This window comes from Mauremys reevesii, linkage group 2, assembly GCF_016161935.1.
Source record: "Mauremys reevesii isolate NIE-2019 linkage group 2, ASM1616193v1, whole genome shotgun sequence".
Classification (NCBI taxonomy): domain Eukaryota; kingdom Metazoa; phylum Chordata; order Testudines; family Geoemydidae; genus Mauremys; species Mauremys reevesii.
In genome coordinates, this window is record NC_052624.1 from 116,640,892 (window position 1) to 116,663,852 (window position 22,961).

The window sequence follows — 22,961 nt, forward strand, 5'->3', positions numbered from 1 at the left end:
AAGTTTTCCTGTGCAACCTTAATTCTTGCATTTCCTAACTTTTCAGTGCTTGATCTTAACATTCTTTTATGGTATGTGTTTGTTTGCACCCTCTGTTTTTTTTTCTTCTGGTTGGATATTCTTAAGATTCTAGGTATATGAAGTACTGTGATCCTGCTGTGACAGGCAGTCTACCAAGAACAGAACTTTTACTCAGAGAAAAGTCTGTGCTGGTGAAGAGAGAAACTTGAGCTAACAAATATTACCAGTAAGACCTCTGATCCTTAATGGGCGATTGTGAGAAAATGTAGGAAATACCTAAAATGGATCAGTATCTTTTATCATTGATTCATCATTGGTTGTCCCTACACAGCTGAAATAAGAATAAATTTATTCATAATTGCCTGTGTAAAGAAATGTAAGTACTTGTAACTTTTGATTTTATAGGTTTAGAACATGTGGTTGAAATCAGATTTGAAGGGAGGAGAGAGCCACATTATGAATGCAAACTGTGTGAATTTAACACGGAGATGGCACCTATGATAGAACATCTCAGTGGCTATAAACACAGAAGAGCATATATTGTAAGTAAAATTTTATGCATTTGAGTCAGTGCTTAAATACTCTATTACCCATTTTATTAATTTTCTTTTGTATAGTTGTTTATATTGTGATAGCTCCTAGGAGCCTCATTATGAACTAATAATAATATATGACGAATACTAAGGAATCCAAAGCATAGATGAATTGGGAAGATATGGCAACATTTTTACTTTTGTTATTTAGACAGGTGGTGATTAGGGTTTGCTCAGGAGGTTGATAATGAGATAGGGAGCATTTTATGTCCAGCTACACTAGGGACCAAAAGTCATTGCCATCTAAAGGTGGCTGAAGTGAACAGCCGGTCATCTGCTCAGTAACTAGTTAAGGTATGGTCACTGAGAATCTTGGGCAACTCCTCGTATATCCAGACTTGTGGTTTTCTGGACCCCATCAGTTGCGATTGAATATATTATGGCACAGGTTGTATTCAGAGGATTGGCGAATGGTGATAAAGCCCATTTGTTGTTCCTGATTCAGTTAGATCTCTTGACTTCTCTTAATCCAATTGACTTGTCATTCTAGCAAGTCAGATTGCCAAGAATAATCAGTAAATCTGTGTTCTAAACTGGCTTCTGGGTGTAAATGTGTTAATTTATGATTTTTAAAGCCTTAAGTGATATAGCACTCAGTTGTCGTTTTTAAAACAACCTCTTCTCTATTGCTTGAATATGGTCTTGCTTTTAGTCCCTAGTGTAAGTCTTATATACCAATGACTCTATTGTAGTGATTTGGGGCTGACAGGACTACCCAATTGTGAGCTCAGCTGTGAGGAAAGTGGATAAACATTCATAAAACAGTCCAATAACTTATAACAAATTTTAGTGGGTAAAGGAGACCAAAGACTGAATTAGTCTTAAAAAGTCTAATGATATAACACAAAGACTGTAAGATCATGTCTGGTAAACAAGAGGAGTGTGGGACTGGAAATTAATGGACCAAAATTAGGTTTAATAGTCTAATGAGGAGATGGGTTGTTCTGTCCATCATGACCTTTTGAGGTCCCCCCTACCCCCCTTTTTTTTTAAATTAAGACTCTTAGGGGAGGATCAGATTAACATTTGGAGAACCCATGGCCTGAACGGATCAATCTATGCCATTGTGATGGTTACCTCCAGCATCTCCTGGGTTGCCCAGATCCACTGTGATACCATTGGACCGTCACAGTCCTGATTCTGATCAATGTCCTGACCTGACTGGACCAGAAAGAGGGATCTACATGACATTGTCACATCCAACAGCTAAATCCCAACACCACCTCCCTGGTGTGAGAGACTTGGGTTCCTGCTGTCACCCATTCCCATGTGTGGTGTTTTCCTTTTTCACCCTATCTTTTTGTTTTCCCCATCTGTTACTTTTTACGTTTTGTCTAAAAAAGAATCTGGCTCAGCTGGCTAAGAAAATTCCACCTTTTGCAGTACTGTTATGAGCCCGGGACCAGGAGAGACAGCTATAAGCAAAACCCTAAACAACCTGATGCTGGTACAAGTTTCAGGATGGCCCTGTGTTTCTCTAGTAGTGAGATTTGCAAGTAAGAATCAACACCAAAGACAGAAGCTGCATTTTCTACCTTTGTATTATTTTCTTTCCTCTTTTTATGTGTGCGCTTGTCTTATTTTGTCTTCAAGGAAATGGCATCAGACTTTAAGAACAGCAGCAGCTCCAACCCATCTCAGCTGCTTTTTCTTCTCCCTGCACCTCTTCCTCCATCTTTAATACTCAGGGTAGTTCATAGAAAAACTTTCTATGGTTACAGTGAAGAGGAGTAAGGGATACTGTTAAAATTAAAGCCTTAATACGCTACATTGCAAACTTTTCCATATCTTCAATAAAGGTTCAAGAATTTTTAGTAGTGTTTGCCATGGGACTAAGCAGTCTGAGGTCTCTCTACTAAAACTCCTGAAGCATGTCACAACAACTCCTTCTCTTAGTCCATCAGAGCCCAAGTCTGGTAGCCTTTAGGACATTGTACAAAGCATGTTTCTTTTGTCAAGTGTCTTACCTGAGTTCTGTATAGTGTTACAATTCTGTAGTGATGAAAACGAATAAAAAAACCTCATTAAATCACAATTAGTTATATTCTGCTAGAGTAAATGTAGAACCATAATGTCTAAAATCTTGCTGTTTAGTTTTCTCCACAGGTATTGTAAAATTTTCCAAAAAGCATGACTTGTCAGATTTAGTATTGAAATGGTCTCAAACCTTTTTTCATTGACAGTCTAAAGAATTTCCAGATAAAATGAAGAAAAACACACCAGGCGTGAAAGAGGACAAAGTCTCATTCCTCAGACGGATAGCAAGAGAGATAGAAAAGGCTGAAGGTTTAAAAATGTATAAGGTAAATTGGATAAGTTTAAACTAGCAACTAAATTTGTTCTTTGGTTCTATATCCAGGTTCTGGCAAAGTAGACACTAGGCCCTATTTAAAATTTTAATAAAAAGTAAAAAGTAATAAACTCTATTTAATTTTACAGAGTGTTTTCATACATCTTCCTGAGTCAATATTTCACTTAATACTGGTCAAAAAATCAGGAAGATTCCTTAAAATTTCACCAAAACCTTTTTGCTGTTTTCACAGAAATTTAGAACTTTTAGAATCAGAAATTGTCCAGCCAGTCCTGTTTTCAGTGATAAATGTTAGGTATATTACATTAAAATTCATAGTGGCAAAGGGTTGTAATTGCTTATGTTTTAGAATCGTAGGATCTTAGGAAATTCTTGCATCTCAAACTTGATTCTTTCAGAAAACAAGTGCTAATTTGTAAGGTTGCCTGGTAATGTTTAGCATTTGTTAAATTTAAAATTGTGGTGCAATAGGTAATGGTAAATAAAGGTATAGTGGGATGGGTTCTCTGGGGGCCCCAGTTTCTGCTGGGCACGGCCGAGGAGTTGGACTGTGGGGTAACAACCAATATTAATTGATATGTAAGCGAGAAAGTCTTATCTAAACAAGCCTGTTTTTATTTCCTAGACTGAAGGTTATACAAGACCCAGTATATCTTGTAAGTTTGTGAAATTGCGTGAATATAATTTTAATATATTTAAAATAAAACTTAAATAAATGAATATTTGAACCTAACTTGAGATTACAGATAGCCACAAAAGTTAGTGATTACCTAAAACGTGTAAAATTTTAGAGCAATAGCTTTGGTATGCATATAATTTTCTGTTTTTAAATCCTCCAGTGTTTTAATTAGATGTGCAAAAAATGATCGTTATATTTTTCACATTTCTGAAACACTTCGAAAATAGTGAAAATGCATGTGGCAGTATTGAAGATATGCAGTGTTGCTGTATGTGTGTTGGTCCCAGGATATTAGACAAGGTGGGTGAGGTAATATTTTTTTATTGAATCAACTTCTGTTGGTGAAAGACACAAGCTTTTTAGTTACACAGAGCTCTTCTTCAGGTCTGGGAACTGTAGTCAGTGTGTCACAGCTAAATACAAGGTGGAACGGATTGTTTAGCACAGGGGTAGGCAACCTATGGCATGCGTGCTGAAGGCGGCACACAAGTTGATTTTCAGTGGCACTCACGCTGCCCAGGTCCTGGCCACCGGTCCGGGGGGCTCTGCATTTTAATTTAATTTTAAATGAAGCTTCTTAAACATTTTAAAAAACTTATTTACTTTACATACAACAATAGTTTAGTTATATATTATAGATTTATAGAAAGAGACCTTCTAAAAACTTTAAAATGTATTACTGGCACGCGAAACCTTAAATCAGAGTGAATAAATGAAGACTCGGCACATCACTTCTGAAAAGTTGCCGACCTCTGGTTTAGCATAAGTAGCTAACACAGATCTAAGATATAATGTGAACTATGTGTTAGCTACTTATGCTAAACAATCTGTTTCATCTTGTATTTAGCTGTGACACTGAGTACATTTCCCAGACCTGAAGAGCTCTATGTAAAGTTGAAAGCTTCTCTCTCTTATCAACAGAACTTGGTTTAATAAAAAATATTACCTCTCCCATTTTGTCTCTACTATTTAAGATCATATTGAATAGTTATTGTACTTATTAACTCAACTGAAAAATGTATTTCAATGAAAAATGCAGTATTATGTCATTGTTTTGGAATAAGTTGATAAACATTTCTCCTTCCTGACTGAACTATGGCTATGTCTACACCACACACTGAGCCTTTTCCCACTACTGGAGCTCTTCATTGCTGCTGGAGTCTTTCCCTGCAGTGGGGGAAGGCTCTAGCAATGGGGAGGCAACGTGACTCTACGCTGTTAAAAATAGCAGTGTAGACAGAGAGGCACAGCTTGGGCAAGTAGACTGCCTAAGCCACGCCTCAGTATTTACACTGCTATTTATACCAGGGCAAGGGGGCCTACCTGGTTATGTACTCTACAGTCTGCTGAAAGAAGCTGAGTGCCCTCCACTAGAAAAACTATGGGTTCTTTAGAGAACCTCTGAACTGGCTGTAGTATGCTAACAGTCCTCTGACCCATTAAAATGTCAGTGTAGCTGAATATTGCAAATACTATATCTTTAAAATTAGCTTAGTAATGAAAAAGGTCAAATATAAATATTTGATCCAGATACATTTATATAAATCTGGGACATCTTGGTATGACACAATCTGAATGATGCCAATTGGGGGCAGACAGTACCTGGTACATTTTAATAGTCTAATACAGGGGTGGGCAAGCTACATCCTGCGGGTCGGATCTGGCCCCTCAGGGCTTTGGATCCAGCCCGCAGGATTCCCCCCCGTGGCGCCGTGGGCCCCACACCACTCTCAGAAGCGGCCGGCACCACTTCCCTGCGGCCCCTGGGCGGGGAGGGGGGCAGAGGGCTCTGTGCGTTGCCCTTGACTCCAGGCACTGCCCCCCGCAGCTCCTATTGGCCGGGAACAGGCGCGTCCCCCCCCCCCCCCCAGTGTGTGCTGCTGCCACCCTGGAGCCGCTTTAGGTAAGCAGCGCCGGGCCGGAGCCCGAACCCTGCCTGCACCCTACCCCCCAACTCCCTGCCCTAAGCCCCCTGCTTGCACCTTGCATTCCTCCTGCACCCCAACCCCCTGCCCTGAGCCCCCTGCTTGCACCCTGTACCCCTCCTCTGCCCCCAATCCCTTGCCCTGAGCCCCTTCCTGCACATCGCACCCCCTCCCGCACCCCCACCCACACCCCGCATCCCATCCTGCACCCCAGCCCTTTGCCCCAGCCCTGCATACAATTTCCCCACCCAGATATGGCCCTCGGCCCAAAAAGTTTGCCCACCCCTGGTCTAATAGTAAGATGAGAGGGAAGGTGAATTTGGCTGATGGTGACAAAATTTAATCAGATCCATTGGCATCATGAACAGGGCCAGTGCTGAAGAGTTCTGTACTTAACTGAGCTGGGAATGTAAATAAATATTTAATTTATATTATCTGTTTGCAATGATACTATAATGCACATGTGCTCTTGCTGACCGCATCCAATTTTTTTTCTAGCCTCATCATCAAAGAAAAAATCAAGGTGAGGAAACCTCCAGTAAATTCCCACATTAATAGATTTATTACCATTACATCACCATACATTTGAAATGATTAAGGGCCACTGATTTTGTTTATCTCAGACCATTGCAACTTCTCTTTAGAAAAAAATCCTACTTTTTTAAATTTGTTGTCTTTGTTCAGATTTTCCTCTCGTACAAAACTTTGTTGATTATCAGTGAGTTATAGATTACTATTTTAATCTTATATGTATAACTGTGACTTTCTGATGTATTGCACTTGCTGAGTCATTTAATGGCAGCATGATATATTTATATAGAGAGAAACTTCAGATCATATCCCAAAATGATCTATCATACCCAGGGCTGGCATTGGTTGAGAATGTTGCAGAGGTGGCGCACAGTCAGAGGAGATGAAGAAGATAATTAAGGCATTTTTCTTATCAAGGAGCTGATGTTCTGTGAAGGAGCTTTGTTACTATTTATGTCTGTAGAGTAGAAAAATAATGATGAATAATCACACTGTTAAACAATAGAATATTAATTGAAATGTATTCAATATTTTGCATGTTTTTCTACATTTTCAAATATATTTATTTAAATTACAACACAGAATACAAAGTGTACAGTACTCACTTTATATTTTATTACAAATATTTGCACTGTAAAAATGATGATAGTATTTTTCAGTTCACCTCATATAAGTACCGTAGTGCAATCTCTTTATCGTGAAAGTGCAATTTACAAATGTATATATTTTTTTTTGGTTACATAACTTCACTCAAACACAAAACAATGTAAAACTTCAGAGCCTACAAGTCCGAACATACGAATCTTTAGCGCATCTGGCACGTAAATATCTTGCCTGTTCTCACTTTCAGGTAACATTTTGTAAACAAGAAGCGTGCAGCATTATCTCCTGCAAATGTAAACAAGCTTGTTTGTCTGACCAGTTGGCTGAACAAGAAGTAGGACTGAGTGGACGTGTAGACTCCAAAGTTTTACATTGTTTTATTTTTGAACGCAGTTAGTTTTTTGTACATAATTCTACATTTGTAAGTTCAACTTTCATGATAAAGAGATTGCACTACAGTACTTGTATTAAGTGAATTGAAAAATACCATTTTTTATTTTTACAGTGCAAATATTTATAATAAAAAATGAATATAAAGTGAGCACTGTACACTTTGTATTCTGTATTTAACTGAAATCAATATATTTGAAAATGTGGAGAACATCCAACAATAGTTATATAAATAGTATTCTGTTATACAGCGTGATTAATCACGATTAATTTTTTTAATTTCTTGACAGCTCTAGTAGAAAGTGTTCTTGGACTCTTCTGGTGGCCTTATTGTGGTCTTATATCCCAGCGTTGGATGTGCCATATGGTGGGAGGTCTTGATTAATAATTGAGGTCACTTGGAAAGTTGAAATATGTGTGTAGGATGGCTTAGATAAAATTCTAAATCCTTTTTAAAATAGCCTTTATGCTGTTGCTTTAACAACTGAACTTTCTTCTTTTTATTCTAGGTGGGAAGATGATTACAAGCCTGAGGTAAGAGTTAGTAATTTTGAAATGTGTTGTACGATAGATGTTTCATTGTTCTTGTTTTCTGAATGTTTACCTGTGTTTTGACTCAGTTTCCTATTTTATTGATATTGTATTCCACTTTATACAATAAAGTGAAATAACCGACCGTAACAAATCTTCATGTTGGTAAGAGATGCTTATCACTCTTTGTTTAATAAATTTTGTGGAGGAAGCTTTGTCTCTGTACCCCAAAAGTCAGTCTGCTTCCTCACCATTCCTTCCTTCCTTTAAATCAAAGACCTTCTATACTCAATAACTTGTTAAATCTTAGGTTAGCAAAAGGACAATAAAAAAATCCACAGATTTTTCTCAAAGATGTACCCTAGCACAATGTGGTCTTGGTTCATGACCGTGGCTCCTAGTTGCTACAATAATACAAATATTCAATATATATTGATGATGCCCTTAGTAGCTGCCCTGAAAAGCACTAGGCACCAACAGCTTTGTCAGCCTTATCTTGATCTTAATATCAAAACTTTGACACACCATATGCTGTAAATCAGTGGTTCTCAACCTTTCCAGACTACTGTTCCCCTTTCAGGAGTCTGTTGTCTTGAGTACCCCAAGTTTCATCTCACTTAAAAATTGCTTGCTTACAAAATCAGATCTAAAAATACAAAAGTGTCACAACACACTGGGAAATGGCTTACTTTCTCATTTTGTGTGTATGAAATTTTAGGTTGTAATGACTTTGCTAGGCTTTTTATGTAGCCTGTTGTAAAACTAGGCAAATATCTAGATGAGTTGATGTAATCCCTGGAAGACCTCTACCTACACCCATGGGTATGCGTGCGTCTATTTGAGAACCATTGCTGTAAGAACTACGATTCTTCTGGAATTTGGCACTGTGCGTGGTGTCAGGCCAACCAGTTGTCTTGATACTTTCGGCTCTCTTAGTTGTGGCCTATTTCATTGGCATCGATATCTGCTGGTGCCATGAGAGCTATCAAAGCACAGTGTCTAATCAGGGAAGAAATTGGCTCTCGGAGGAGGATATTCACATGCTATAAGAAATTCCACACTTGAATATGACATCTTCCCTCTTCATCATGGCTTGTCATCAGTTGTTACGCTTTGGATTCACCACTAGACTTCTCTTCAGTTGCTGCTTTCTTGTACATTTAAAAAACTGATCTAGTTAAACCCATGCAAACTAGAGTTGCCAGGCGCCTGGTCAAAAAGGGACCCTGGTGGTTCCAGTCAGGACCACTGACCGGGCTATTAAAAATCTAGTTGGTGGTGCAGCGGGGCTAAGGATCCTGGAAGCAGCTGGCATGTCCCTGCGGCCCCTATGCACAGGAGCAGCCAAGGAGGCTCTGCACACTGTCCCCGCCCCGAGTACCAGCTCCGCAGCTCCCATTGGCCTAGACCACGGCCAACGGGAGCTGCGGGGGCAGTGCCTGTGGGTGAGGGTAGCGCATGGAGCCTCTGTGGCCGCCCCTGCGCCTAGGAGCCAGAGGACATGTCACCGCTTCCGGGAACTGCCTCAGATAAGCGATGTCCAGAGCCCGCACCGCACCCCGAACCTCCTCCACTAGCCCTGAGCCCTCTCCCGCACACCAACTGCCTGCCCCAGCCCTGAGCCCCCTCCTGCACTCCAAACCCCTCATCCTCAGTCCCACCCCAGCGCCTGCACCCTCAGCTGGAGTCCTCATCCCCCCCACCCCTCTACCCCAACCTACTGGCCCCACCCCAAAGCCTGCACGCCTTCCCACACCACAAGCCCCAGCCCAGAGCCCCCTTTTACACTCTGAACCCCTCATCCTTGGCCCCACCCCAGAGCCCATACCCCCAGCCACATTCCTCACCCCAAACCCTTCATCGCTGGCTCACCCCCCAGCACCCACACCCCAACCCTCTGCCCCATCCCGATGAAAATGAGCAAGTGAGCGAGGGTGGGTGAGAGCGAGCGATGGAGGGAGAGGGGGATGGCGTGAGTGGGGGAGGGGCCTTAGAGAAGGGGTGTGTTAGTGGCGGGGCCTCAGGGAAGAGGATGGGGCAAGGGTGTTCTGTTTCCTGCAATCAGAAAGTTGGCAACCCTAATGCAAACTCTGATGTGGAAACATTTATATTGTTTTAAAACAGTCTTATATAACTTTATCTTGCTTTGGTATATGTACCTTTAGTTAAACTTGTGCAATTGGATATTCGGAGTAGAGCTCAGGAGTCCTAATTCAGCCACTGTCTCACTGACCGTGCACGAGCCTTTCAACCTCACTTTCTGCATATAAAATTGCCATATTTACTTCTATCTCACAGGTGTTGTTTTTTTTGTTTTTTTTTGGTAAGGTGCTTTGATTATCCTCGTATGAAATATGTTAAGGGTAAAGTAAATTCTATTAGCATTTCACTTTAAGAATATCAACTTATCATTGAAATAAGCTGTAACATTTGAAATAAAATGTTAAATATTTAACAGTAAAAGACTTGTTCTCTTATGGTCAACGTGAGAATAGAAAGGTAATTGCTGAAAGTGAAGAGGTTTTTCAGGAACCCTATATCTTGGGAGCTAAAGTCTGTCTTAATTTTGAAACGTACGTAGCCCAAAATGGAAATATTGCAGTTGTTACTGTATATACCAGCAATAAGGTCCTAAGATTATAATTGACGGCTGTAAAATAGTTTCTTCCCTCAAGCGTTTGGTTGTTATATATTATGATGTTTTGCAGAAGAATATATATAAGCACTGTAATCAGTCCTTGTGGTGGTTTTCCCCCCTACAGAATGATCCAGTTCGAAAGCAGAAAGCCCTAGAATACTTGGTATGTACAAAAAGTACTTTTTGCCGGGATTTGCTACGTTTTAGTGGATTTGCACCACTGCAGAAAGAACGAATCTTGCATGAATCACTTGAAAGATTATGAATGAACTTGATCAGTAATTCCTACTTTTTAAGTCATATTTCACCAGATCTTAAAGATTGGGCAGCTACAGTATAAATAAATCCTTTGCTGCTTGCTGTTGCCTGTAACATCACATTTTAGAACTTGAATTTGAACTGCGTCAGAGTTCAAAGAAATAGAACTTGATATCTCTGCTTTTTGTAGTAGAAGATTTTAACATTAGCTGCTAAAGTAATTTTAATAATGTTTAATGTCTAAAATGTTTTGCTAAGAGAATGTTCATGATTAATTATGGCCTGTAATTTGTTCAGGGAAGTGTCTCGTCTGTGTTTAGAAGCTGTGAGAAGAAAAGGTTGCTTAACTATTTTCTTAAAAAAATAATTTGAAGAGAGGCTCAGACACCTGCTTCATCCTGCCCTTTTGGTTTTTACTGTGGTGCTCTCTGGCTGCTCTCCCACTCTTCTATGCCATTTTGCCCCATCTATATAACAAAATTCCAGAAATGTCGTTCTGAATCCTAAAATGTCTGAGGCAGTGTGGAGCATTGGAAACAGCTACCAGTGTGGATGAAAAGCCCTCTTTATTTAGATTGTCATCTGGTTCGGTCATCACTGGGATTTGAGGTCTGTTAGCATCCAGTTTGTAAATTCTCAGCCCTTTTTTTGCTTTTTACATCTCATTTCCCTAATTTTTTTTGCTTAAGTTGGTCCTAGAACTTCATTTGAATCCATTTATTTTGCATCTATTTCCCAAAACTCATGATCTCCTTTGGGAAGTCCGGTTGAGTATTTGAGATAAGTGTCCTTAGTTATTGTTTGAAACTTAACCTTTTTGAATGTGTGATTATTTTTAATTTGACAGGAAACTTTTCAGGTCACCTCAGACACAGAAGCAACTCTGGTAGTTAGTATTACTCAAGATCTGACAGAAGCTTTGAAGACCTTTTGTAAAAAGAAAGCAGCTGTAAGTAATTGGTCCTCCTCAATGACTAGTTTCCATATTGTGGTGTTCTGTTGCAAGGGTTTTCCCATTGGTTTACCCATTCCTCCCATTCATAATCATGTAACATCCCTGCAACAACTACGGCATTTGGCACAGAAATTAGGAAATAAATTTAAGTATAAGTAGCTTGGTTTTTAAAAGTTAATTGCACTGTTTTTTTCCTTTTCAATTTCTTTTCCACGTCCCATTTGTCCTGTTTTTCTCCCCTCTGCATGTGTGTCTCTGCAGTTGGCCTCCTTTACCTCCTTCTTCACATGCTTACATGTTGCCTAGTTGTTCTCCCACCACACTGCTTTCCTGCCACTTATATATCCAAGATATAAGGGAACTAACTCAACTATTTGGTGTTTTCCCCCAAATGACAGTACTTGGCTGCTTCATTCTTTTCTCCCCTGGACATGTGGACAGTTCTCATAGGTGGCATGTAGCTCTGTTCCTGCTTGAGGCTTTGAGCCATGATAACAGCTCCTGTTTCTTCTTCTTCTCATATAGCAGTAGACTGTAGTAGAGACAACTAGACTGTCTGCTCTTCTATTTCTATCTGCTTATATATAGTGACCAGTGAAAATCACGGTTCCATGAAACCGTGATAAGTTAGTCTAGTATTGCAACTTTCAACAGCAGAGAGGCGGAAGCAGGCATCCCTACTTTCTCCCTGTTGAGGCCACAGCTGCTTGTGGGGGGTTAGCAGACTGGTCCCATTCTGGAGTAGGGCAGGGAGATGATGGGTTGGTCCTATTCTGGGAGAGAGAGGATTGGCTGGGATGGGGATGTGTCTCATTATATGGCTCCAGATGGTCTGGCCCAGCCAGGGGCAGAGATCAGGGCCTGACTTACACTCAGCAGCCATGCGTATCCCATGAAATTCAAACGTTCGCCCATGACATTGCCATGAATATTATTTTAAAATACAACAAAGTTTTGAAAACCTGTACAGTAACTGGAGAAGGAAGAGGAGAATAAGGAAAATAATCCCTGAAGTCTTTCAAGGAAAAAAACATTAGCACTGTCAAAACTAGAATGTATTAATACTGGCCAAATGGTTAGTATGTTTGGTTGGCTTTGATTTTGGTAGCACTAGGCACATTTTGATAAACAGGTATCATAAGGTGTGGGTGTGTATGTGTGTGAGAGAGAGAGAGAGCTCAAAGGCCTCACTTGTATATTTGAGGTTGATTTTACTCAGATTAATGGCTAATTCAAAACTCAGGTCAAATGGGAGGAAGTTGTTACTCACATTGATAGTTGTGAGCAAAATAGGGAGCAAACTTGAGCAGCACAGCAAAACATAGGATTCATGGCTTAAAAATAGCTTTATCAATGAAAATTTATTGGCATTCTGTAGGAAAAGTTGCTATTTTTGAAATGTTGAAAATGAAATGTAAATTTTTAGAACAAGTACAATGAGATGTGCTTTATTTCCCCCAGGTCAATTATGCCAGCAGCCTGAGGCCACTGATGTCAATATCTCAAGATGAGCTTTCAGCAGGAAAAAACATCCAAAAACCATACAAGTCTTTTGAAAATTACAAAGGCAATTCAGGTACTTTGCAGGGTGTCTTTCCCAAAATATTCTTAATAAAGTGGTTTTGAATTCACAGAACATGCTATATGAGGATTTAAACCTCCGCCCAGTTATGCTACTCTGCGACTAGAATGCCGTGCTTTAGAAGTGCTCTGTGATTTCCATTTCTTGTCTGGTGCAGTTCAAGGAGTTTTGGGTTTTAATCTGTTAAATCCTTCCTGTTTCTGGTACTGACCACCTGAGGACCTGCCCATTTCATTGGGTGGTACCAAAGTAGCTGAGATTAACAGGCGGTGCTAGAGCTGTCATCTTCTGGCTTTGATGGGAGGATTTCTTCAGTGAGGGGTCGGTCTGCCATATTGTCCAGTGAGCAGAAATAAATCTGCTGAAACCACTAAAAGGCACAGGGTAAGATGTATGCCTCCCTGCTCTAAAGTATTACTAAACTATTTTTTTGGTGGGGGGGAGTTACGTATAGGTCAGCCACTACATGAAATAAATACAAGTGGTGCTGTACCAACCTACGTGTAAAGACAATCCCTTGTCTGTCCACCTGAAGAACAGTCTGATTTTGTTAAAGGGAATTCTGGGGCTGAAGAAAGATATAGCTGATTTCATGGCATAAGAGCAAACCATCCCACTGCATAGGAAAGATAGGAAGCATGGCAAGAGACCACCCTGGCTTAACCAGGAGATCTTCAGTGATCTAAAACTCAAAAAAGAATCTATAAAAAGTGGAAACTAGATCAGATTACAAAGGATGAAAAGAAACCAATACCACAAGTATGTAGAGACAAAATTAGAAAGGAAAAGGCACAAAATGAGATTAAACTAGCTAGGGACATAAAGGGTAACAAGAAAACATTCTACAACAGTGTTTCTCAAACTGGGGATGCCGCTTGTGTAGGGAAAGCACTTGGTGGGCCAGGCCGGTTTGTTTACCTGCCCCGTCCACAGGTCTGGCCAACTGCGGCTCCCACTGGTTGCGGTTCACTGCTCCGGGCCAATGGGAGCTGCTGAATGCGGTGCGTGCCAAGGGACATACTGGCCGCCACTTCCAGCAGCTCCCATTGGCCTTCAGCGGCGAACCGCGGCCAGTGGGAGCCTCGATCGGCCGGACCTGCGGACGGGGCAGGTAAACAAACTGGTCCAGCCCACCAGGGGCTTTCCCTACACAAGCAGCGACCCCAGTTTGAGAAACACTGTTCTACAAATACATTAGAAGCAAGAGGAAGACCAGACATGGTAGGCCTATTACTCAATGGGGAGTGGGGAATAACAACAAATGTGGAAATGGCAGAAGCGCCAAATGATTTTTTTGTTTATTTTCACTAAAAATTTTTAATAACAATTGGATATCTAACTTAGTGAATGCCAGTGAAAATGAGGTAAGATCAGAGGCTAAAAGAGGGAAAGAACAAGTTAAAAATTACTTAGACAAGTTAGATGTTTTCAAGTCACCAGGGCCTGATGAAATACATCTTAGACTACTCAAGGAGCTGAATTAGGAGACATCTGAGCCGTTATCTTTGAAAAGTCATAGAAGATGGGAGAGATTCCAGAGGACTGGAAAAGGCGCAAATTATAGTCCTAATCAATAAAAGGGGGACTAAAGACAACCCGGAAATTACAGACCAGTTATCTTAACTTCAGTACCCGGAAATAATGGAGTAAATAATTAAGCAATCTGTTTGCAGACACCTAAAAGATAATAAAGTGATAAGTAACAGTCAGCATGGATTTGTCAAGAACAAATCATGTCAAACCAACCTAATAGCTTTCTTTGACATGCTAACAAGCCTTGTGGATGGGGGGAAGCGGTAGATGTGGTATATCTTGACTTTAGTAAAGTTTTTGATACTCTCTCTCATGACCTTCTCATAGACAAACTAGGGAAATACAATTTAGATGGAGCTACTGTAAGATGGGTGCATAGCTGGTTGGAAAACTGCTCCCAGAGAGTAGTTATCAGTGGTTCACAGTCAAGCTGGAAGGGTGCATCAGATGGGGTCCCACAGGGATTGGATTTGGGTCCAGTTCTGTTCAATATCTTCATCAGTGATTTAGATAATGGCATAGAGCAGGGGTAGGCAACCTATGGCACGGGCGCCGAAGGCAGCACGCGAGCTGATTTTCAGTGGCACTCACACTGCCTGGGTCCTGGCCACTGGTCCGGGGGGCTCTGCATTTTATTTAATTTTAAATGAAGCTTCTTAAACATTTTAAAAACCTTATTTACTTTTACATACGACAATAGTTTAGTTATATATATTAGACTTATAGAAAGAGGCCTTCTAAGAACGTTAAAATGTATTACTGGCACGCGAAACCTTAAATTAGAGTGAATGAATGAAGACTCGGCACACCACTTCTGAAAGGTTGCTGACCTCTGGCATAGAGAGTACACTTATAAATTTTGTGGATGATACCAAGCGGGGAGGGGTTGCAAGTGATTTGGAGAATAGGATTAAAATTCAAAATGACCTGGGGAAATGCTCTGCAGTAAATAAGATGAAATTCAGTAAGGACAAATGGAAAGTACTCCACTTAGGAAGGACCAATCAGTTGCACGCATACAAAATGACTTCCTAGGAAGGAGTACTATGGAAAAAGGATCTTGGGGTCATAGTGGATCACAATCTAAATATGAGTCATCAGTGCAATGTTGTTGCAAATAAAGCATACACCATTCTGGGCTGCATTAGCAGGAGTGTTGTAGGCAATATACAAGAAATAATTCTTCTGCTCTACTCCATGCTCATTAGGCCTTAACTGGAGTATTGTGTCCAGTTCTGGGCACCACATTTCAAGAAGGATGTGAACAAATTGGAGAAAGTCCAGAGAAGACCAACAGAAATCATTAAAGGTCTAGAAAACATGACCTGTGAGGGAAGATTGAAAAAAATTGGGTTTGTTTAGTCTGGAAAAGAGAAGACTGAGAGGGGACATAAGTTTTTCAAGTACATAGAAGGTTGTTAAAAGGGGGAGGAAGAAAAATTGTTCTCGTTAACCTCTGGGGATAGGACAAGAAACAGTGGGCTTACATTTCAGCAAGGACGGTTTAGGTTGGACATTAGAAAAATCTTCTTAACTGTCTGGGTAGTTAAGCACTGAAATAAATTTCCTAGAGAGGTTGTGGAATCTCTGTCAGTGGAGATTTTAAAGAGCAGGTTAGACAAACATGTCAGGGATGGTCTAGATAATACTTTGTCCTGCCTTGAGTGCAGGGTCTGACCTGGTGTGCCTGGGGCAGCCCTCACTGAATATGCCAAGGTCAGGGCAGGCTGCAAAAGGGAGAACAGGTACTCCCAAGACTGGTGAGTAATATTGAAGTTAAACTCCCCAGCCAGTCACAAACTCTGCTTCTGATCCCCCACACTGGTTATCAAGAAGCAGAAAAGGAATCACACAGCCCCCTTTACTGCATTCCAGTTTTCTGGCTCTCAATCAGGACCTATGTCCAGTATAATGAGAAGTTATTTAAAAAACTCTGCTCACATACACAAAATGTTCTTCTGACCCCAAAGGGTCAGCCACATTACCAGGTCAGTGTAGATTTGGATCTTACCCAAAATACCATGCTGCCAGCCAATCCTTTAGTGTCTAAAGGCAAGTTTATTATAAAGAAAAAAGGACGAGAGATGTTAAATGGTAAAACAATCACATACAATTACTTTAAATTCCATCCGGTCCCTAGCAGTATTGGTGAGTTTGCTGGCTTGAAAGTCGCTCTGGACACATCCACAACTTGGATGTGTCATTCAGTCCTTTGTTCAGAGCTTCAGAAGTTTGTAGGAAGGTTACTCCAGAGGTAAGAAGCAGGACTGAAGACAAAATGGAGAAGATGCAGCTGCCTTTTATAGTGTTTTTGACATGTCTGGTACTTCCTTTGTTTCAAACACACTCATAGCAGATAGCACATGACTTTGAAAGGCCTTAGAGTTCTTTCCACAGGCATGCAGGAGTCATAAGGTGAGTCATAAGGTGTATCCCTTGCTTTCTGTCAGTTGTATAGCTGATGTCCCTTAATGGGCTGTCAAACAAGCATTGCAATTTTACAATATTGATATTCATAATATCCTAAAGTGTCCCCGAGATTCCATACAGTGTCACACAGGGCACTGGACTAGAAGGCCTCTTAGGGTATGGCTACACTTACAAGTTGCAGCGCTGGTAGTTTGCAGCGCTGGTCATCCAGCTGTGTAGGAACAGCGCTGGTGTGTGGCCACATTTGCAGCATTTGCAGCGCTGTTGGGAGTGATGCATTATGGGCAGCTATCCCAGCGTTCAAGTGGCAGCAACTTGCTTTTCAAAAGGGGTGGGGTGGGGCGTAGTGTGACAGGGAGTGTGGGGAGAGAGAGAGTGGATTTTTGGAGCCAACACTGTGTGTTAGCTTCCTGCCTTGAAAAAATCAGAAAATGTTTCCGACCCCTTAGTCTTAACTCTTAATTGCAAACAGCCTGCATCTTTGTCAAGCAAACACACACTCCCTGCCTGCCTCATTCACAGGGGTTATCTCATTTGATTGATCACAGCAAACAGGAGCTGTGTTGGTTTTTTAGATAAGCAGCTCCGGTAGCATTGAGCCGGAGCTCCGAGTTCACAACAAAACAAAGAGAGGCTGCATAACAAAACAAAGAGAGTAATTTAGTTAAAAGCATTCTGGGATATCTGCTAATACCCTGGAGGCCAATAACAGCGCTGGTGTGTGTCCACACTTGATGAGCAGCGCTGGATCACCAGCGCTGCAATGCTTATTCCCCATGCAGACCCAGGTGTACGGCCAGCATTGCAGCCAGGGAGTTGCAGCGCTGGATGTGCCCTGCAGGTGTGGACACTTACTAATTGCAGTGCTGGAAAGCCTCCACCAGCGCTGCAAATCTCAAGTGTAGCCATACCCTTAAGGTCCCTTCCAGTCCTGTGATTCTATAAATCAAGTGAATAAAGCAGCAAAATTTCAATGTCTGATGCATTTAATTAGCTAGAAAAAGTAAATTTGGAACTTTGAAGCATTTTGGTTAAATAGGCAAAGTGAGATGGTTAATAGAAATTGGAGAAAAGTTAGAATTTTAGCAGATTCTCAAAAGCTCTGTGAAAACAGGATATTGCCTAAAGCCAAGAAGAAAATTCTCAAAGATGAGCTGCAAAAAATCATTTAAATCAGGCTTGTATCAATATTTTATTCATTATGTTGTAAAGGTTTTAATTTTGTAAAATTTCTTCCTTCTTTTTTTTCCACTTTAAATGCAACAGCCTCCCCTTCAAAAGAACAGTGACATTCCTGATATTTCTAAGACAGAGCCCTCCTCTTTATCAGAATGTTAGTAATTTTGAGTTTAAAACAGATGTTAACAACTCTTGGAGTTTTACCACTGACATCAGTGGGAACAGTTAGGCTAGCCCTGAGGACTTTTGGAAATCCAGTCCCCAAATATGTAGGCCTCTGTAAATACCTCACTGAGGAAGCAGATTCTGCAAACAATAGAAAGGCTGAGCACTGAAATTCTCCATAATAATTGCTTTAAATATTTTGACATTCAAGTTTCTAAACTGGCCTTAAGTGACATGAGAAAAGTAAACCTTACATCAGGGATTGGCAACCTTTCAGAAGTGGTGTGCCGAGTCTTCATTTATTCACTCTGATTTAAGGTTTTGCGTGCCAGTAATACATTTTAACATTTTTAGATGATCTCTTTCTATAAGTCTATAATAGACATGTAAATTATTGTTGTATGTAAAGTAAATAAGTTTTTTAAAATGTTTAAGAAGCTTCATTTAAAATTAAATTAAAATGCAGAGCTCCCCGGACCGGTGGCCAGGACCCGGGCAGCATGAGTGCCACTGAAAATCAGCTCGCGTGCTGTCTTTGGCATGCGTGCCATAGGTTGCCTACCCCTGCCTTACGTAGCACTGTGTTAGTTTCACCTGCTTCCTACTTAGGTCAGTTTTGGACATACATTCTAAACCTGGTGGCTGAGAGGCAGATTTAAAAAAAAACCCAAAAACTTGTTTGTTTGGTTTTTTTTAACCTGCAGTGTCTTCAGATTATAACTGTTTTTCAGGCATTTTAACATTTGTGTTATCCTTCATTTGAGCACACTACTGTTAATTGGTGAGGCACACAGTCACAGCTTATTTTCATGGATTAGCATCTTTTGGTTTGTTTTTGGACTAGTTCAGGGGTGAGGAAACTTTTTGGGCCAAGGGCCATATCTGGGTGGGGAAATTGTATGCAGGAAGGGGCTACGGGCAAGGGATTGGAGCAGAGGAGGGATGTGGGGTGTATGAGGAGGCTCAGGGCAGGGGGTTGGGGTGCAGGAGGGGGCTCCAGGCAGGGGTGCAGACTGTGGGAGGGGGCTTGGCAGGGGGTTTGGGTGCAGGAGGGGTGTAGCAGGGGGCTCAGGGCAGGGGATTGGGTGCACAGGGCTGCAGGGTGCAGCAGGGAGCTATGGGCAAGGGGTTGGGGTGCAGGAGGAGTGTGGACTGCAAGAAGGGGCTCAGGGTTGGGGTGCAGGAGGGATGCGGGTTCCATGGGGTTAGTTAAAGTTTGACCAATTTCTTCTGCTGATGGCCTGTCGTTTTATTTAAGTTTACTTGCATGTGTCTTTTCAGGAAATACTAACTGGAATCAAGATTTTTCATCTCAAAGACCTGAACAGGCACAATTTACATCACAATTGGATGCAAACACTTCATTCACCACTGCCAGTTCATACAGTTACCAAACAGGTGATGGATCATCCTCATATGGACTAAGACCTAATGATTCTGCAACAATGGCTGCACTCAGTAATTCATTTGCCCTTCAGACGGGAGGCTTTGCTACTGGAATCAATGAATGGCTGAAGCAATTCAATCAATCTGCTTCTGTATCCTCCCAGTCCACTTCAGTTGGAGGCACCTCTCCCTTCTTCACATATTCAGGGAGTGGGTATTCAACAGAATACAAGTCTAATAGTGCCCAAGGAAACAAAACTACAGCACCTGATAACAGAATGGCTTATGGTGTTGGAGGTACAAATTGGAAGAGTCAAAAAGCATTTACAAATACAAGGAATTTACCTGACCAGAGATCATCCTATTCTGCTTCCTCTGCTACATATCCTTCATCTGGAGGATATTCGACAAACTATCCTTTACAAGGCTGTTCATCTTACTACAGGGGTGGGTCTTCAAATTCCACTTCATCAAGAGGTGGTTCTAGTTGGTCAGAAGAATCGAGATATCAGAAATCAAATTTCAAGACTGATTCGGCCTCATTTCGTTCCTCCTCTTCTGTCCACAATTCATACAGAGATTACCAACAACAAAACAGAGAGTCAGATAAGATGTTTGATGAAGATGCCAGTGGTCTTACTCCCAACATTCTGCATAGACTTCAAGGAAAGGATGTACCTACAATGACCAGAATGCTCAAGCAGCTGACTCCATATTATCCAGCACTTCAGAGTAAGATTGTGAAGATTTTAACCTTGTTGGCCTAGTTTGTAGTGTGAAGTGCTATGAAGCAGTAGTCAAAGGTTCCAACTGTGCAGAGGGCTGAGGTGGCTTGTTCAATTATGAGGGTCGCTTTTGGGTTGATTTCCCTCAACAGCACGTTTGCAGCTCAAGATTGGCATTAATATTGCTCTGAAGGGAGCTCAGTTTAACTCTTCTGAGGACTGATAGAATTGTTTTGGTGATGTGGTTGTGGGAAAGTGATGTTACGAAATGGGAGAGAATCCTACCTAATTGGGAGGAGGATGGGGGAGGAAGAGCTTTTGGTCTGGGCCGTCTGGCTGTCCAGGTTCCAGATTTCATAAAGCAGACAGTGTGCTTCAGAGTCCAGCAAATAGTACCACAAGGGTGGCTACTAAAGAGAGACTGAGTACAAATAACAACTGGGTTGGGGGAAATGTAGCATTGGAGATAATAGTAGAGAGACATGCAAAATGTGTATCAAACACACTTGGGGATAATTTTTTTAATAGTGAAATATTTAAACAGCCAATTTGATATTGATTTTGACTGCTGTTATGAGACGGTAATTTGTCAATTATTTTGCATTGGTATCTGCACAAATAAGCATTATGAATTGCAGTTTGTTTTAAATAGTAGAAAAATATTCCATTTTATGAAATGTATTTCTAGAACATTTAAGGCAGAACTGAATAAATATATAACTGGGCCATCATTATGGTGGCAAATTTGCTGGACAGATAATGCAAATTATTCTACTGTATTAGAATTAGGAAAGTTAGTTAGGGGAATTAGGAAAGCTAAATCTTTAATTTTTAACATGGTATCTGCTATATGCATTTATGCAAAGTTGTGTAAAAATGAACAAATAATTTAAAGATTTTTCTTTTTTTCCTTCACCAGAAATCAATATTGAAACATTAGTCAAAGCATTAATTGAAACTAGAGAAATAAATTAAGAAGATAAAACAGCTGAATTGGAACTGATGAACAGAACACTGAAGAATCTTCACTTCAAGTTTTTAGGAAACAAACTCAACGATTTAGTTTTGGATGTGGTTTCTTTTTTGTTTTTGTTTTTTGTGGAAGGAGATAGGGTTTATGTTTTTAGTACAGTAAAAATGTAGTTGGAGCACAAATTATTGTCATGGAGATGAATATACTGTTCACGTATTTTTATGCATTTGTTAAATATTTTTAGTAGATTGCACTGGAAACTCTTGGTTTTTGAGAGGCTGGTTAATATTAATCACCCTTTTCCAAAAAAGTTTTTGTATGTTATAATCCATTTAGGAAGAATATTCACTGAAAATAGAGGTCCATTGCATGAAAAATACAGAAATGCATTACTTCACATATAAACGAATGGCCAGTTCTTCTAATTTTAGACTTTATAACAAGTTAGGATACTTTTAAAAAGTGACTATACTGAATTTTTTTTGGAACACATTAAAATGATGGGCCCTAAACAAAATGTTTCTCCTCCTGTGGACTCAAAATGTGCTCTTAAATAAGAAAATGCAAACACTTGTTAGTGGAAAAACTTAACCAATTTTATTTTTAAATTGTAAAAATGCACACAAATATGGAAATACAACCAGAATTCTATTGTATAGAATAGCATTCTGCATTTTCAATGTTTATTTGTAAAAAATAATAATAATAATAATAATTGGGGCATTTTGCAGTGTTGATTTTCCAAACATTAAAACCAGGATGAAATTGGGTTAAAATTTAAAAAATAGAAAAGTTGAAGGGGGGGGAACCAAAAAAAAAATCCTTTTGTAATATACACATTTTACTACAGTATAAACTTTTTTTTAGTGTACAAAGGGATATTTTGTGTGTCTCAGAGCTAGTAGTTTTTCCAAGTATCCTGGTTTGCATATGGTCGCATAATTTTCTCCTAAGTATCCTCACTCATATTGAGCCTCTTGCTGTCTTGGGGGTAATCCAACTTTGAAAATGTGCACTCTGCAGCAATAAATCCAGGGGTACACTCAGAGCTCACTGTGCTACTTTGCTGAAGTTCGGAAGTATGTCTTGATGACTGTTCCAAAAAGCCCACACATCCAGTTTCGCATTGTCTCGATTAGGCAAGTTCATGTAAGTAGTAAATTCCCCTTTCAGATTTGAAATCTATCTTTAGTGGCAAATGGTTCAAATGCTCTGGCATAATGGTCATAGTTTGCTGCAAAATTCACCTTGAGGAAGGGGTGCAACACCTGGATGACATTCCAAAAAGAATCTTGGGCAACAAACACTTTTGGGTTCAGATTATAGGTCACGGGCGTCTCCTATTTCTCACTGAGCATTGTGAAGAGAACACATGTGCCAATACAGAAGTGTTAGCAGTAGTCTGAGAAACACAGAAAATACTGGAGTTATCACACAATGATTTGAAGTTTTCAACAGTGAACATTACCTTGGTATGCAGAATCTGGCGTTCATTCTGGTTATTTGCCAGTCTCAAACTCGGGATGATCTAGAGACGCATTAGCACAATCCAT

At 40.4% G+C, this 22,961-nt stretch overlaps 1 protein-coding gene across 4 annotated transcripts in view; it reads left to right on the plus strand.

The window, feature by feature from the left end:
- LOC120398001 overlaps positions 1-22,195 on the plus strand; it is a 53,042-nt gene extending 30,847 nt beyond the window's left edge. For 3 of the 4 annotated variants that reach the window (XM_039524860.1, XM_039524861.1, XM_039524862.1), the window contains 10 exons: positions 427-563; positions 2,798-2,917; positions 3,551-3,581; positions 6,028-6,052; positions 7,563-7,587; positions 10,347-10,385; positions 11,328-11,429; positions 12,897-13,011; positions 19,606-20,442; positions 21,355-22,195. In XM_039524860.1, the coding sequence (XP_039380794.1) occupies positions 427-563; positions 2,798-2,917; positions 3,551-3,581; positions 6,028-6,052; positions 7,563-7,587; positions 10,347-10,385; positions 11,328-11,429; positions 12,897-13,011; positions 19,606-20,442; positions 21,355-21,410 (1,487 nt within the window). In that variant the 3' untranslated portion in view covers positions 21,411-22,195. The remainder of the gene's footprint in view (positions 1-426; positions 564-2,797; positions 2,918-3,550; positions 3,582-6,027; positions 6,053-7,562; positions 7,588-10,346; positions 10,386-11,327; positions 11,430-12,896; positions 13,012-19,605; positions 20,443-21,354) is intronic. The other variant, XM_039524863.1, reaches the window with a different exon arrangement.
- The last annotated feature ends 766 nt before the right edge of the window (positions 22,196-22,961 follow it).